We start from the raw sequence: 13773 nt of genomic DNA, 5'->3' as shown, positions 1-13773 counted from the left end.
AGACTGATGGCTGGATCAACTAACCCCGGTTCCTAAGACCACTGACCCGGCCTGTGTCCTGGGCCTCTGAGTGATCTCGGGCCCACTCCAGCCAGGATTTCTGCCTTAATCCCACTGTCTTCAGCCAGCGGACTGTCCACTTATTCCAGGATGAGGACCACTCTGCATCCTTCCCAAGCTGCCCCTTTGACAATTCTGACTCAACCTCTGCTCAGTGGACCCCCGATCCCTGTCAACAAGAAGCCCCCTCTCCAGCACTGTCGGCTCTGCTCCGCCAGACCACAGCAAACCAGCCCTGCAAAGAGAAGGAAGAGGAAGAAAGCCAGGCCAATCCCTCTCCCTCCGGTCCTCCCAGACCCCCCATCTCTCCCAGGTCTCCATCCCCTTCCTCTCCTCTTGCCTTTCTGGAGGTCAGATCAGGGGCCTGGAGATGTCCTTTATTCCTGTGGCTCTTCCGACCGGCCGTCCTGCCTTATTCATCAGGTTTCTTTCTGGGATCCGGGGAACCCAGCCCCTTGTGCAAATACAGGGGGAGGGCCACCACAGGCCCCTGGAAGTCTGGGGTGTGGGACCGAAGGAAGGGAAGGTCCCAGCGGCCCGCCAGACTCCGGCTTCAGGGCGGGAGCTCACATCACCTGTTCCCACACACCCTCTCCCCCACGGTGTCCCAACCCATTTCTATTTCCTGGTCCAAGCCCTGCCAGCCATCCCTAACGTGGAGATCCCTGAGGGGAGCACGGGTCCTTTAAGAGTAGGCGTGGCTGGTTCAGAAAGGAAGCAGGTGTCATTAACGGCAGACACCTGGGAAGGAGGTGGGGCTTCAGCCTTAGATAGCTGCTAGGTCCCAAGGGTGCAGCAGGGTCAGAGGGTGCCAACAGGCTTAGGGTGGGCACCGCAGACACTCAGGCCCCCACAGAACGTTAAGGGGCTCATCCCAGAGGCTAGTCTGCATAGAGGGGTCGTCACTGAGTCACTAAGTCATGTCCCACTTCTTGTAACCCCATGAACCGCAGTATGCCAGGCTTCCCTGTCCTTCACTGCCTCCCAGTTTGTTCATGTCCATTGAGCCAGTGATGCCATCCAACCATCTCATCCTCTGTTGCCCCCTTCTCTTCCTGCCCTCAATCTTTCCCAGCATCAGGGTTTTTTCCAGTCAGCTGTTCACATCAGGTAGCCAAAGTATTGGGATTTTCAGCTTCCACTTCAGCCCTTCCAATGAATATTCAGGGTTGATTTCCTTTATGAGTGACTGGTTTGATCTCCTTGCTGTCCAAGAGACTCTTAAGAGTCTTCTCTGCACAATTCAAAAGCATCAATTCTTTTCAGCACTCAGCCTTCGTGGTCCAACTCTACATCCATACATGACTACTGTAAAAACCATGAAAGTTGCTCAGTCATATCTGACTCTGCAACCCCATGGACTATGGCCTGCCAGGCTCCTGTCCATGGGATTTCCCAAGCAAGAGTACTGGAGTGGGTAGCCATTCCCTTCTCCAGGGGATTTTACCGACCCAGGAATCAAGCCCAGGTCTCCCGCTTTGTAAGCGGATTCTTTACCATCTGAGCCACGCTTTGACCATACAGACCTTTGTTGGCAGAGAGGGGCATGGTACCCACTGCCCAAAATGATGGGGTTCTCCTTGAGGGCTCCAACCCTCCGCCTCCACCCTACTCCGTTCCCCAATAATATACAGAAGACCATTAACATCCAAAATCTTTTTAATAACAAGGCAGACTCTTGGGTTAGTTTTTGTAGCCACGGCTGGCTCGTCGGCCTCTGGCGCGCTCGAACTTCCGGCCCTTGGAGCGGACATAGGGTCTGCGGGGAGAGAAGGGGCCCACATTAGAGTTAGTCAGGGGCTGCTGGGGCCTGCCAGCCAGTTGGGAGTTGAGAAGAAATGTCTGCTCTAACAGAGCAGCACCGGGACGCCAGCAGAGGGCCTCACTCAACTGAGGCAGGGTCAGAGGGAAAGCCTGGCAGCGCAGGAAGCCAGATGGCCAGGAGTGGCGGAAGGGCCTGCACTATGCCCTGGGGGTGTCGACCAGGACACCCCAGAGCTGGACAAAATGCAGGCACCAGCCAAGGTGGGGAGAGGCCCCGAAGAACCCATGCCAGTGATGCTGGCTAGGCAGGAAGCTCAACACCCAAATAACAGAGCTTAAAGCAAAGCCGTGAAGGAACAGTGGAGATTCTGGGGTGACAGAATAGCTGGAAGCATGGTGAGGCCGACGTGCAGGCTATACTCACTTGGTGTGGCTATGCGGGGTTCCTGGGGCCTTGCCAAAATGCCTGTACACCTCTCGGCCCTTGCGAGGACCTAGGGAAGGGGAGGAAGGGGCGGCTCAGGCTGATCCGGGCTGGGGTGTGGGGGGAGGGCTGTCCCTGAACTCCCAGACCCAGAAAGGGAAAGGCTGCCAGGAGCCCCACGGCCCGGCCCCTCGAGCCACGAAGCCCCACTCACCAGAGAGGAGGACAGTGCCACAGCCCTTGGGGGAGTCCAGGGCCAGCTGGTCGAAGGTGAGGATCTTGCCCCCGGCCTTGAGGATGCGACTCCGGGCGCGGCTGCTCACTCGCAGAGCGCACACCTGGGGGACAGGACGGGCGTGATCAGAGCCCCCTGGACGGTGACCCAGGAGCTGCTGCGGCCTCCAGTCCGCTGCCCAGACCCAGCAGGAGCTCCGGCTGCTTATTCTGCCTGATAACCAACTACTGAAGGCAAATGCCTGCCGCAAGAGTGTGCCCTTCTTACCAGTTCACATCTAGAAACCCCGACACCACAGACCAAAGCCAGTACACAGGTGAGGAAACCGAAGGACAAAGAAATCCGTCACTTTGTCCAGAAAACAAAGCGACAGAGAAACCCAGACGTGAATCCTGCCTCAGAGCGAGCACCATCAGCAAAGCCCCAGAAGGGGCTTGCCCAGGGATGCCTGCCATCAACACCACCCCCTGCAATTCAGGCTTGATGCCTGCCTCACCCAGAGGCGAGACTAGCCCGATGGCACCACAGCAGGACAAGGACCTCAGCGCGACCCACACACCGTGCTCCTGAGCCACACCTCCCCACTCACCTTCAGTTTGGGCACCTCCTGGACACGAACATCGTCGGTTACAGTCCCCACGACCACAGCTGTTTTGCCTTCCCGGCCAGGAAGCTTCATCTTCCGGATCTGGGGTGGGTGCAGGGGAGAGGGACAGTGACATACACAATAAGCCTAATCTCAGGTCCAGCCTGGGGAAACCTCCAAAAAATGTGCAAACAGATCTCTCCTACAGAAAGCTTTTGATACAGAGAACTTGCTCTAAGACTTCAAGCCTCAGGAAGACTTCATAAGACACTGTAAACTGCACCCCCTTACACATTGAGAAAGAAAATGAGGCCAAGCCAGTCCAATGCTCCCACAATACAGCTTCCATCCGAGGGGTCAGAGTTCTGCACCCACCGCTGGGTGAAGTCAAGGCAGCTAATAGCCAGGCTGCCACCAGAGAGCTCCAAGCCCACCCTTCCTCTCAAAGTCGGGCTCCAGACATGACCCAGTTGCTCCCCCAGGTTGGCGAAGCCCCCAGCTTCAGCCCCTCACCATCCGGGAAAGGGAGAGCGGTGGCCGGTTGGTGCGGCTCATGAACAATCTCTTCAGGACAACCTGATTGAAGGTGGAGTTGGTTCGTCTGGCCAGGAACCTATACAGCTGGAGCGGAAGGAAAATGAAGAGTGAGAACCCAGGGCAGCCCATCCCATCCCCTCCCTCCCAGCTTTCTAACAAAGGGGCAAACAGATGACTGAGGGCTTTCCCCCATCCCATAGAGCCCTAAGGAGAGAGCTGGCTGAGTGCCTCCCGGGCAGGGACCCAGAAAATCCCCCACACCCCACCAGCTGTGAACAGGCCCAGAGACTGAAAACACTGGAATCTCCAGCTCTGGGAAAGCAGCAGATTCGTGCCTGTGCTGTAGCCCCTGCAGGGAGCCTGTGACCGAAACCAGCATGGAGGCTCTGGAAGTTCTGTTTCTGGGGTGGCCTTGATGAGGGGTCTCTAGCCCCAACCTCACCTTGACCAACAGCCTCAGGTAAATGTCCTGGCTCTTGGGCTCCTTGCGTCGAACCTTTCGATCCTTGTTGTGGCGGATGTCAACTCCCTGAAGGGGTGAAGGAAGGGAAGACCAGGAAACCCAACTCTCATTTGGCAGATTCCACATAAACATTCTCAATTATTCCTTACTTGCGAGAAACAGCTAAAGACGCAGTCTCTGGAGATAACCAATCCCAGACCCATACTGAGAACAATCTAGGAAAATCACTTAAAACTCCCTGGGTCTCAAGTCACTATTTTAAAAAAGGGTGAGAGTGTTCATTTTACACAGTAAGCTGTCAGCTCAGCACAATGACCTTAATGGCACCCCTATTAACTCAAATTTTTAGTTCTTTAGCAGCTATGCTTTTCAAAAATGTAAGTACCATTTAACCTCTCAACGCTTGTTCCCACACGTGGAGCGTTATCAGAAACACTTAAACCGAGGACTGACTTTAAGTTATCATAAAAGCAATGAGCCTTTTTTTCAAGTACTCCGTACAGAACCAATCTTAAAACGACTTTTCAGGCATTATCTTCTTGACTCCAAAAACCTGACCAGGTAGTCTCCCACTCTAGTGCTAAGAATGCTGAAGGAAGCCCACGATTTCACCACACCCTCTGTCTGCTTTCCTGCAAATTTCTTAGCCTATGTCACGAATTGTAAAGAACCACTTGTTAATAGCTCTCATTTATCCAGTATTTAGATATGCAAAGACCCCTGGTGAGCATTTTCTGTGAGCTTACCCAACTCACATCTTTGAAACAAAATTACTAGGTCTCCAACGGACAGATGCTTTCCGGTCACAGGGAATGCAGACGGTAGGGAACTGAATCTCGAACGGAAGCCCGCCTGGCCCCCAAACACGGGCACCAGCCGCTTGACGACTCCCCCCCCCCAACCAGCACCCAACCTTCCAGGCTGGGGAGTGACAGAATACAGGGGCAGCACGGGCAAGTGTGGCTGTGGAACCAGTTCCCGGGTCCGGATCCTGGGTCCGCCACTTACTGGCACTGTAACCCCGGTCATTCTACTTAACCTTCTTGCCCCTCAATCTGGTCATCTACGACCAGACCTTTATAATAGAGTACAGGAAGGGTGGGAGACTGAAGAAGCCCACCCCTGGCCTTCGGGCTTCCAAAACCACTCCCCACCGCGGGAGTCGCCTCCTTCGAACACCCGTGAACCCCTGCCTCCCTCCGGAACGTCCCCAGCCCGGGGCCGCAGTGGATGGCAGCGGATGGTCGAGCCCAGGACGCCGCAAAGCTAGCTCACCATGATGGCGCCTCCTCCTTAGCCAGGTCCGGAAAGAGCGAGCCGACGCGGGATGGGCGGGGAAAGCCTTCAGCGTGTGGCGCCTACCTGACATCACTTGGGCGACGCGGCGCGCTACTATGACGCACGCCTCTCTATGGTGAATCAGAAGGCCAGCTAGATGGGCGTTTCCGGAATTGAGTGGAGGAGCATCTAAAGGGGAACAAGGGCTGCGCCAAGGACGGAAGGACCCGCACGTCGGGGGCCTCTCTAGCCCTAGCCACTCCCTGTTCTTGATAGTCTTCCGGAAGAAAAGACTCTCGGAGCGAGAGAGATGTCGCGCGGAGCTAGTAAGAGGCGTCGCGCGGTGACGCTCTGGCCCGACGCCGACGGCCTCTCTGTGGCTCCCGGAGGACCCAGAGAGCCGAGTGTTAGAGGTGAGGAGGCGGGGCTGTCTGGCTACTCTGGACCTCGGGAAACCTCTGACCTCAAGCGTTGGGCGTTTCCTCAGGAGGCTCTCCTCTGTCTTATTGCTTGCTGCGCCTCTCAGGTGAGGCTGCAGCTCGGGAAGTCTTGAGATGTAACCCGAGATCATCTTGCTGCAGCCTCGTTTGTGGCATCCTGTATTTCCAGTTTTTAGGTTCACCTTCTCCCTCTGCCCTCAGATGGCCCTTCTCTGAACCCTACTTGCCCCTGCCATCGGGAGGCTGCTTTTCCCAGCGGGAAAGATTCAAGTGGTCCAGCGTGTTTCAGTTGAGGGATGTGCACGGTACTGGAGCGTGGAGGAGGCAAGCTGAGGCCCCCCGGGCTTTGGGGATGGGGTGTAGAGAGGGGATGGGTAAAAAAAACTCCTGAAAGAGAGGGGAGGGGAGCCTTAGAGGGAGACAGAGATTTCGAGAGGAGGAGGGATGGAGACCGAGAAGGGGAGTGGACAGAAAGCGGGGTTGATGAATTGGTGACCCGGGAGAGTCAGAAGACCTAGAAAGAGGGAAGGTGGAGATCCAGAAAGGAGCAAAGACATAGAAAGATGGTGATACCGTTTGTAAGCTAATTCAGTTCGTGGCTTTGCTGTTAATAGTTACTAATGGTGTGGCCTTGGGCAAGTCGTGTAACTTCTCTGTGCCTTACTTTTTTTATCTGGAAAAGGGGGATGATAGTAGGCCTGGCACATAGAGTGTTTTGGAGCATTTAGTTTAAAAATTAGTTTAAAAGCTCAGGAAAATGTTTGGTTCATAATAAGTGCTTGCTAAAAATTAGTATCTATTCTTGTTATTGACTTTACTGGATGGGACCAGATGGACTGGTTGGGGCAGTGATGAAGCTTCTTCCTTGTGGAAGCCCTGCCTCTAGGGCCTGCAGTATTCCTGTAATAGCCTGGCCTCCTTTATTCTGCCCTTCAGGCTCCTACTTACCTCTTCACAGAGCCACAGACCAAACCTGCACCATGAGCCCTGACTCCTTGCCCATACCACCCACCCATGGCCTCCGAACCAGGCCCAGCGTCTTGCTGATGTGGTAACAGCGGAGGACCAGCAGATGAATGGACACTTTGAAGCAGAGGAGCGGCAGGATCAGGTAAGGGTCTATGTGAAAGTCAAGATAACCATACCATGGGACAGTTTTCTTCTCCTTGTCCCTGTGCCTTGGTCTTTGAGTCTCAGCCTCCTTGATCACTGTATCTTTCTTTTTCCTGGTGCCCTAAGCACACACACTGTGTTTCTCAGTCTCTCCATCTTACTGGGTGTCTGTCCCTCTCTCAGGGTCATTCTTTGGCACATATTATCTGGTGCTGTTGATATTCTCAGTTGAACACTAGGTACATTGTTTTGCAGCGACTGAACTTCATCCTCCATTTATCTCTTTGTAGCAAGCTCAGTCCCTATCTCCTTCAGCATGTGTCTTTCTCTCTACACATTTCTTTCTTTCTTTCTGTTTCTAGGTCGCCTGATATTATTCTTGCCTTATTTCTTTCAGTTTCCTCATGTCTTTGCCTCTCTATGTCTCTTTGTCAACACCTTTGCTTTCTGTCTCTTGGTCTCAGTTCCTGTCAGCCTCCAACATTCTCTCCGCCCCTCACCCTTGACCAAGATATTTATCTTTCTCAGATACTCTCTCCTGTGTCTCTGTCTTGCCGTTTCACTGGGCAAATATTTATGCCATGATGTCCCCACTCCAGTTTTGCCCAAGGTAAACAGTTTGTGAATTAATGAGCCTCTCCTTCCTGGTTTTCATTCCAAAAGTGTCTGTCCCCATCTCTCTATGCGTCCATCATTTTCTGGGTTTTCTTATGTCCTTACCTTGCACATTCTTAATTCTGTTGTTTTTGTTTGTTCATATCTCTTTTCTGCTCAAAGTATGTTTCTGCCTCTGCTTCTGCTTCTCTTTTACTGTTTTTGCATATCTCTGCTCTTTGTTATGGAGAAGCCAATGGCAACCCACTCCAGTACTCTTGCATGGAGAATCCCAGGGACGGCGGAGCCTGGTGGGCTGCCGTCTATGGGGTCGCAGAGTCGGACACGACTGAAGCGACTTAGCAGCAGCAGCAGCAGCTCTTTGTTAGATGTGTTAAGATCATTCTCTATCTGCAGTTAAAGACCTCCTCCCCCACGCCCCTTTCTCTTTTATAAACTCAAAGAATGGGACAGGCCCACGTGCCCTCAATAAAGATGGAGACAGGGGCGCTGGCCATAGGACCGTGTAGACGCCTCTGCTGCGCCTGTGCCCTCACCTATAATGGCGGCTGATCTCGCGAAAGGCGATACCCCGCCCAGTTCTCCAGCGCTTCCGCGGCAAGCCCCTGCGCAAAGCTCGCGAGTCGACTGGTCACGCCCCCGCACGCTCTCATTGGTGCAATTCAGGCCGGCCGCGCGGCCATTGGCTGAGCGGATGCACACCCTCCCCCCCCACCCCTGGGTCTGGTGCGGACAGTTGATGATGACTAGAGGGGCTATGTGAAGGAGGACCCGGCGTGTGAGGAGGGCCCGGGGCCGGACATGGACCCAAGTCAGAAGGACTCAGGGACCAGGAGGAACGTAAACGCAGGCCCGAGACTGGGGTACTAGTGGTGTGGGGTGGAGATGGAAAATCAGAACCAGGACTAAGAGATCCAGGAATGAAAACTCAGGTCCGAAACCGGGTTCTGGAAATGGGGTGGGGATGAGGGCCGGGAACCCAGGGAACCGGAGACAGTGACTTAGGCTTACTGATTGGGGGGAACCTATGGATGAAGACCAGGCCAGCAGCCTGGGGACCTCGGGACAGAATCGCAGGCCAAGGACGGGGGGAGAGCTAGGGCTCCGTGCAAACTGATTTAAGGTAAGGGGAGGCGGGTGCGGTCAGTGCAAGTTTATGGGTGAACCTTGAAGAACCCCCCTGGGTCGGAGACAGAGGTCACTCCTAAGAGTGAGTCCACAGACGGGGGTGTGTCTGGGGCAGTTCTGGGCCTGGGGTAGGTGAGGGGCAGAACTGACAGGTGACTGGGTGGGCGGGGCAGTGGTGAACAAAGGTGAGCAGGAAGGAGGCAGAGACTGGGCAGAGGGCAGGGGGAGGGGATCTCGGCCCAGCTCCCAGTCTTTCCCTGGAGAGCAGGCGGCCAGACGCCCAGGTCAGTGCTTGAGGTTCCCCTCCTGGCCTCTGTCCCTTGCAGGTTCCCACATGTGGCTCTCCCTCTCCGACCCCTTAGGTCCCTCCATGCCACACCCCTTTCTCAGTCTTTACAGATACGTACCCCCCGTCTCCTGCCTCTTCTGTGTCTTCCTCGCCACTGTTGTCTTTCTGATCCTCGGCGCACCCCTGGAGCCCCTACACTCTTCCTTGCTCTCTAAATATCTTTCACTGCGTTAGGTTTCATCTCACTGAAGCCGTGTGTCTCTTTCTCAGTGTTTCTCTGGCTCTCAGACCTTGTTTTCTGTGTCTGAGTGTCTGCATGTGTGTGTGCCCAGTCGCTCAGTCGTGTATGACTCTCTGTGGCCCCATGGACTATAGCCCGCTAGGCTCCTCTATCTGTGGAATTTTCCAGGCAGGAATACTGGAGTGGGTTGCCATTTCCTACTCCAGGGGATCTTGCCAACCCAGGAATTGAACTTACATCCCTTGCATCTCCTTCACTGACAGGCGGACCCTTTACCACTGAGCCACCAGGGAAGCCCCGTTGGCACATAGTATTGAATAATTATTGGGGGAATAAAGGAATGGATCTTTGCATGCCTGGGTGTGGACCGTCCAGGATGCTGGCCTTCTTGTCCACCTGACCTCTGCCCTGTGTCCTCAGAGTCTTCCCACACTTTGTCTGGGCCTGTCTCCCTCTGGTGCTTCCACCTCGCCTGTTGGCACCCCTTGCCTCACTGTCTCCTCCTGTCCACAGGCCCTGCCCGTGCTCCCCTCTGCCCACCACGGGGCTCCTGGACTCTGACTCCTGCCCTCCTTCCTCCCCCACAGAGGCCAGAGCAGGAGCTGACTTGGAGCTGGGGCTACCGGCCTAGAAGCGCCCTGGACAGGGTCAAGGCCATGGCCCCCCCACCGCCACTGACCCCCAGCACCCCACTCCTGCATGGCGAGTTTGGCTCCTACCCAGCACGTGGCCCACGCTTCGCCCTCACTCTCACACCACAAGCCCTCCACATACAGCGGTTGCGCCCAAAGCCCGAGGCCCGGCCCCGGGGTGGCCTGGTCCAGCTGACCGAGGTCTCAGGCTGCTGCACCCTGCGGAGCCGAAGCCCCCTGGACTCAGCAGCCTACTTCTGCGTCTACACCTACCCCAGGGGCCGGCGCGGGGGCCGGCGCAGAGCTGCACGCACCTTCCGGGCCGACGGGGCAGCCACCTACGAGGAGAACCGCGCTGAGGCCCAGCGCTGGGCCACTGCCCTCACATGTCTGCTCCGTGGACTGCCACTGCCTGGGGACGGGGGTGAGGCACTGGGTGGCCTCTCTGTCCTGAGGCTCCCTCGGTGTCTCTGCAGATCTCCCTCTGTGGGCATCTCTGTGTCTCCTTTTCTGTGTGTCTGTCTGTGTGATATGTCCCTCTGGCTTCGTACTGAAAGAGTGATATACAGACAGGGATGGGCTCCAGAAGGAACAAAACCACAGGCAGAGGAGTCACGTTTGCTGCTCTTGCAAGATTTCAGTCTCTGTTCCCTTCCCCTTCCCCGGGTGCTGACCGCAGATGAGTCAGAGGCTCCTGGGCTGGTGAGAGCAGCCAATTGAGACGTGCTCCTAGGCTTGGAGAGGGCATCTCATCCAGCTCTGGTTGGAGGGTAGCGGGGGTGGGATCAAAGAAGGCTCTCGGGTAGAGGCCCCCACCCAAGGTACTCAGATGGCACGAGGAGGTAAAGGTTCTGTGGTCCCCAGGTGGTGGGTTTTCCTTGGTCCTGACTGCTTCCCACAGTGGAGTAACCTGACCCAGGGCCCAGGTGTTTGGGGGTGTGGAAGGTGGAAACAGCTCTCCTCCTTCCTCGAGTCCAAAGGGCACTGGGATTAGACTCCCCAGCACTGCCTTTGTCTCCTCACCTGGGGGTGGTGGGTGCATGGGGCTGTACACCTGGCCTGAGCTGGTGAGGCCCGGGAGGAAAATGCTGGACTTTAAGGTTTTGACGCCAGCCCTCCACCAGCCCCACTGGGGCTATTTGCAGTTACCGTTTCTGAGGTGAGGGGCCCGGGTCCCTGACCTCCGTAGACTCCTTCCCCTCTCTCTGCAGAAATCACCCCCGACCTCCTGCCGAGGCCGCCCCGATTGCTCCTATTGGTCAATCCCTTTGGGGGGCGGGGCCTGGCCTGGCAGTGGTGTAAGAACCATGTGCTGCCCATGATCTCCGAAGCGGGGCTATCCTTCAACCTGATCCAGACAGGTAAGGGCGGTATCAGGAGGGAGGTGGGAGCTGCGGGCTAGGGCTCCAGAGTCCGAGGGGGTGGTGGTGGGTTCGGGGGCGTGGAAAAGCCTGCCTCACTTCTGGTTCCCCACGTTAGAACGACAGAACCACGCCCGTGAGCTGGTCCAGGGGCTGAACCTGAGCGAGTGGGATGGCATCGTCACAGTCTCGGGAGATGGGCTACTGTATGAGGTAGGGCAGGACCACCCTTCCTCAAGCCTGAGCCCGCGGGTCTGCAGGGGCCAGGACCAACACCTGGGTGTCCGGTCTCCCACCCTCCAGGTGCTGAATGGACTCCTACAACGCCCTGACTGGGAAGAGGCTGTGAAGACCCCCGTGGGCATTCTCCCCTGTGGCTCGGGCAACGCGTTAGCAGGAGCCGTGAACCAGCACGGGGGGTACGTGGGAGGAGCCCTCCTGAGATAAGGGGCATAGCCCATCTGCTTCGCAGCCCTCCTCTGCCACCCCACCCCCCGACATTTTTGCCTACCTTGTTCCAAGCGGTCTGCCTAGTGCCTGGAACTGTGCCTGGCACACAAGGGGCACTCAGCGAATGCAGTGAAAGAGCTGACAGGGAACCTGGCCCAGTGAGAAGAGCCTGCCTGGAGGTGGCCAGATGGCTGTGGGTGGGCCCACCCCCGGTGCCCCGCCCCGCCCTGCCCTTGTCTGCTTCCCTGCCAGTCTGTGTCCCGTGCACACCCCTCCCCGCCTGGCCTGGGCACGGAGTGTCTCACCAGCCCTGTTTACTCTTTCCTGCTGTGTCTGTCCATGTCTGATTGTGAAGATTTGAGCCGGCCCTGGGCATTGACCTGCTACTCAACTGCACCTTACTGCTCTGCCGGGGTGGCAGCCACCCGCTGGACCTGCTCTCCGTGACTCTGGCCTCGGGCTCCCGCTGTTTCTCTTTCTTGTCTGTGGCCTGGGGCTTCGTGTCGGACGTGGACATCCAGAGCGAGCGCTTCAGGGCCCTGGGCAGTGCTCGCTTCACGCTGGGCACAGTCCTGGGCCTTGCCGCGCTGCACACCTACCGCGGCCGCTTCTCCTACCTCCCTGCCTCTGTGGAGCCCGCCTCGCCCGCGCCCGCCCTCGGCCTGCCGAGGGCCACGTCAGAGCTGGCCCTGGTCCCGGCCCCCGCCCCCGCCGTGGCCCACTCGCCCCTGCATCGCTCGGTGTCGGACCTGCCCCTGCCCCTGCCCCCACCCGCCCTGGCCTCCCCGGGCTCACCCGAGCCCCTGCCCGTCCTGTCCCTCAACGGTGGGGGCCCAGAGCTGGCTGGGGACTGGGGTGGGGCTGGGGATGCCCCGCTGTCCCCGGACCCACTGCTGCCCTCACCCCCGGGGACCCCCAAGGCAGCCCAGCTCTCACCCATCAGTGAGGGGGCCTCAGAAATGGCAGCATCCTCTGGGCTCCCACCTCCCACCCCCGGCGCCCCGGTAGCCATCTCTGCTGGGGGACCACCTGACCACCTGCTCCCTTCTCTAGGCACTCCCCTACCCCCAGGCTGGGTGACAATGGAGGGAGACTTTGTGCTTATTTTGGCCATCTTGCCCAGCCACCTGGGGGCTGACCTCGTGGCGGCCCCCCACGCGCGCCTTGACGACGGCCTGGTGCACCTGTGCTGGGTGCGCAGCGGCATCTCGCGGGCGGCGCTACTGCGCCTGTTTCTGGCCATGGAGCGTGGTAACCACTTCAGCCTGGGTTGTCCGCACCTGGGCTACGCCGCAGCTCGTGCCTTCCGCCTCGAGCCGCTTACACCCCGCGGCGTGCTCACGGTGGACGGGGAGCAGGTGGAGTACGGGCCCTTGCAGGCGCAGGTGCATCCTGGCCTCGGTACATTGATCTCGGGTCCTCCAGGCTGCCCTGGGCGGGAAGCCTAAACCCGACCAAGTTTGGAGCCCGCCAGGGGCGGGGTTTACATTCCCAAAGGGGCGGGGCCCGAGCTAGGAGGCAAGGCGAGTCTGCTGGAGTTCGCGCGGAAGCCCCACACCGGTCCCGGCCGCGTCTCAGGATTGAGCCCTACTCTAGGGGACCAGAGGTGATGCTGGAGGGTGTCCCGAACTCCAGGGGCTTGGGGTCGGCAGGGTCACGGAGAAATGGGCTCGCCCCAAGGGTAGTGCCTGATCAATGAGGGCGGGATACTCTCCAGGTCCTCGCGCCCGACTCGAAGAAAGCCAGGTTGGCTGAGGGCGGAGCCTGTCAACGCGTTGTCCAGTGACGCGACCTGGAATGTACGGGCCTGGGAGGCCTTAGCTAATTGGCCCTGTCTACTCCGGTGCCTCCACCAAGTTGGCCAATCAGCCCGGGAGGGGCAGGTTCCTCCGGGCCGGCGCTCCGATTTGCACTAATGTTCCTCTACCCCCGGGTGGGGAAGTTCGTGTCCTGTCTCCTGTGCGTTCCCCCAGCCCCAATCTTCAAAGCAATTGAAAAGGTCTATGCAATAAAGGCAGTGGCTTCATTCCTCTCAGATCCTCGCCCCTTCCTCCATCCGGCAGCCCGTGGGAGGGATCGGACTCTGGGCACTCCTGCCTTTTATGGACCGAAGCCCAGACCTGCCCATGGACTGCGGCCAGCGTAACCCGCTGGCCT

At 57.7% G+C, this 13773-nt stretch overlaps 2 protein-coding genes across 10 annotated transcripts; one reads left to right on the top strand and one right to left on the bottom strand.

The window, feature by feature from the left end:
* Positions 1–1701: 1701 nt before the first annotated feature.
* RPL18 (ribosomal protein L18) lies at positions 1702–5414 on the bottom strand. Its single transcript, XM_055411704.1, has 7 exons — positions 5345–5414; positions 4049–4135; positions 3583–3690; positions 3073–3171; positions 2463–2586; positions 2249–2318; positions 1702–1819 (listed from the first exon to the last, which is right to left on the bottom strand). Exons 1-7 carry the CDS (start codon positions 5345–5347, stop codon positions 1744–1746), a joined length of 567 nt encoding a protein of 188 aa, XP_055267679.1. The 5' UTR covers positions 5348–5414; the 3' UTR covers positions 1702–1743.
* A 189-nt stretch (positions 5415–5603) lies between these two features.
* Positions 5604–13653, top strand: SPHK2 (sphingosine kinase 2). Of its 9 annotated transcripts, none has more exons than XM_055411670.2 (8): positions 5606–5760; positions 5989–6111; positions 6746–6898; positions 9761–10229; positions 11017–11166; positions 11285–11379; positions 11470–11585; positions 11972–13653. In XM_055411670.2, the coding sequence occupies exons 3-8, from the start codon at positions 6860–6862 to the stop codon at positions 13062–13064; spliced, it is 1962 nt and encodes a 653-aa protein (XP_055267645.1). In that variant the 5' UTR covers positions 5606–5760; positions 5989–6111; positions 6746–6859; the 3' UTR covers positions 13065–13653. The 9 variants fall into 9 exon arrangements, 8 of the variants coding, with proteins under 8 accessions (XP_055267647.1, XP_055267645.1, XP_088687064.1 ...); XM_055411671.2 differs by lacking the exon at positions 5606–5760 and adding an exon at positions 5761–5873; XR_008683905.2 differs by lacking the exon at positions 5606–5760 and having other exon boundaries at positions 5797–6111; positions 11972–13222; positions 13334–13653.
* Positions 13654–13773: the final 120 nt, after the last annotated feature.

This window comes from Moschus berezovskii, chromosome 22 (assembly GCF_049115385.1).
Source record: "Moschus berezovskii isolate FMDL1 chromosome 22, NW_MosBer_1.0, whole genome shotgun sequence".
NCBI classification, from domain to species: domain Eukaryota; kingdom Metazoa; phylum Chordata; class Mammalia; order Artiodactyla; family Moschidae; genus Moschus; species Moschus berezovskii.
This window is presented reverse-complemented; position numbering and strand designations above follow the sequence as displayed.

Excerpts from the sequence above, each read along its gene's own strand:
- RPL18 (XM_055411704.1), bottom strand. Across the intron at positions 3,691-4,048 it reads ACCTGAGGCTGTTGGTCAAG|CTGTATAGGTTCCTGGCCAG; the intron begins GTGAGGTTGGGG and ends CTTCCGCTCCAG. Across the intron at positions 2,587-3,072 it reads AGGAGGTGCCCAAACTGAAG|GTGTGCGCTCTGCGAGTGAG; the intron begins GTGAGTGGGGAG and ends CCTGTCCCCCAG.
- SPHK2 (XM_055411672.2), top strand. The coding sequence starts at position 6,860 with ATGAATGGACACTTTGAAGCAGAGGAGCGGCAGGATCAG. Across the intron at positions 6,899-9,760 it reads CAGAGGAGCGGCAGGATCAG|AGGCCAGAGCAGGAGCTGAC; the intron begins GTAAGGGTCTAT and ends CCTCCCCCACAG. Across the intron at positions 11,380-11,469 it reads GAGATGGGCTACTGTATGAG|GTGCTGAATGGACTCCTACA; the intron begins GTAGGGCAGGAC and ends CCCACCCTCCAG.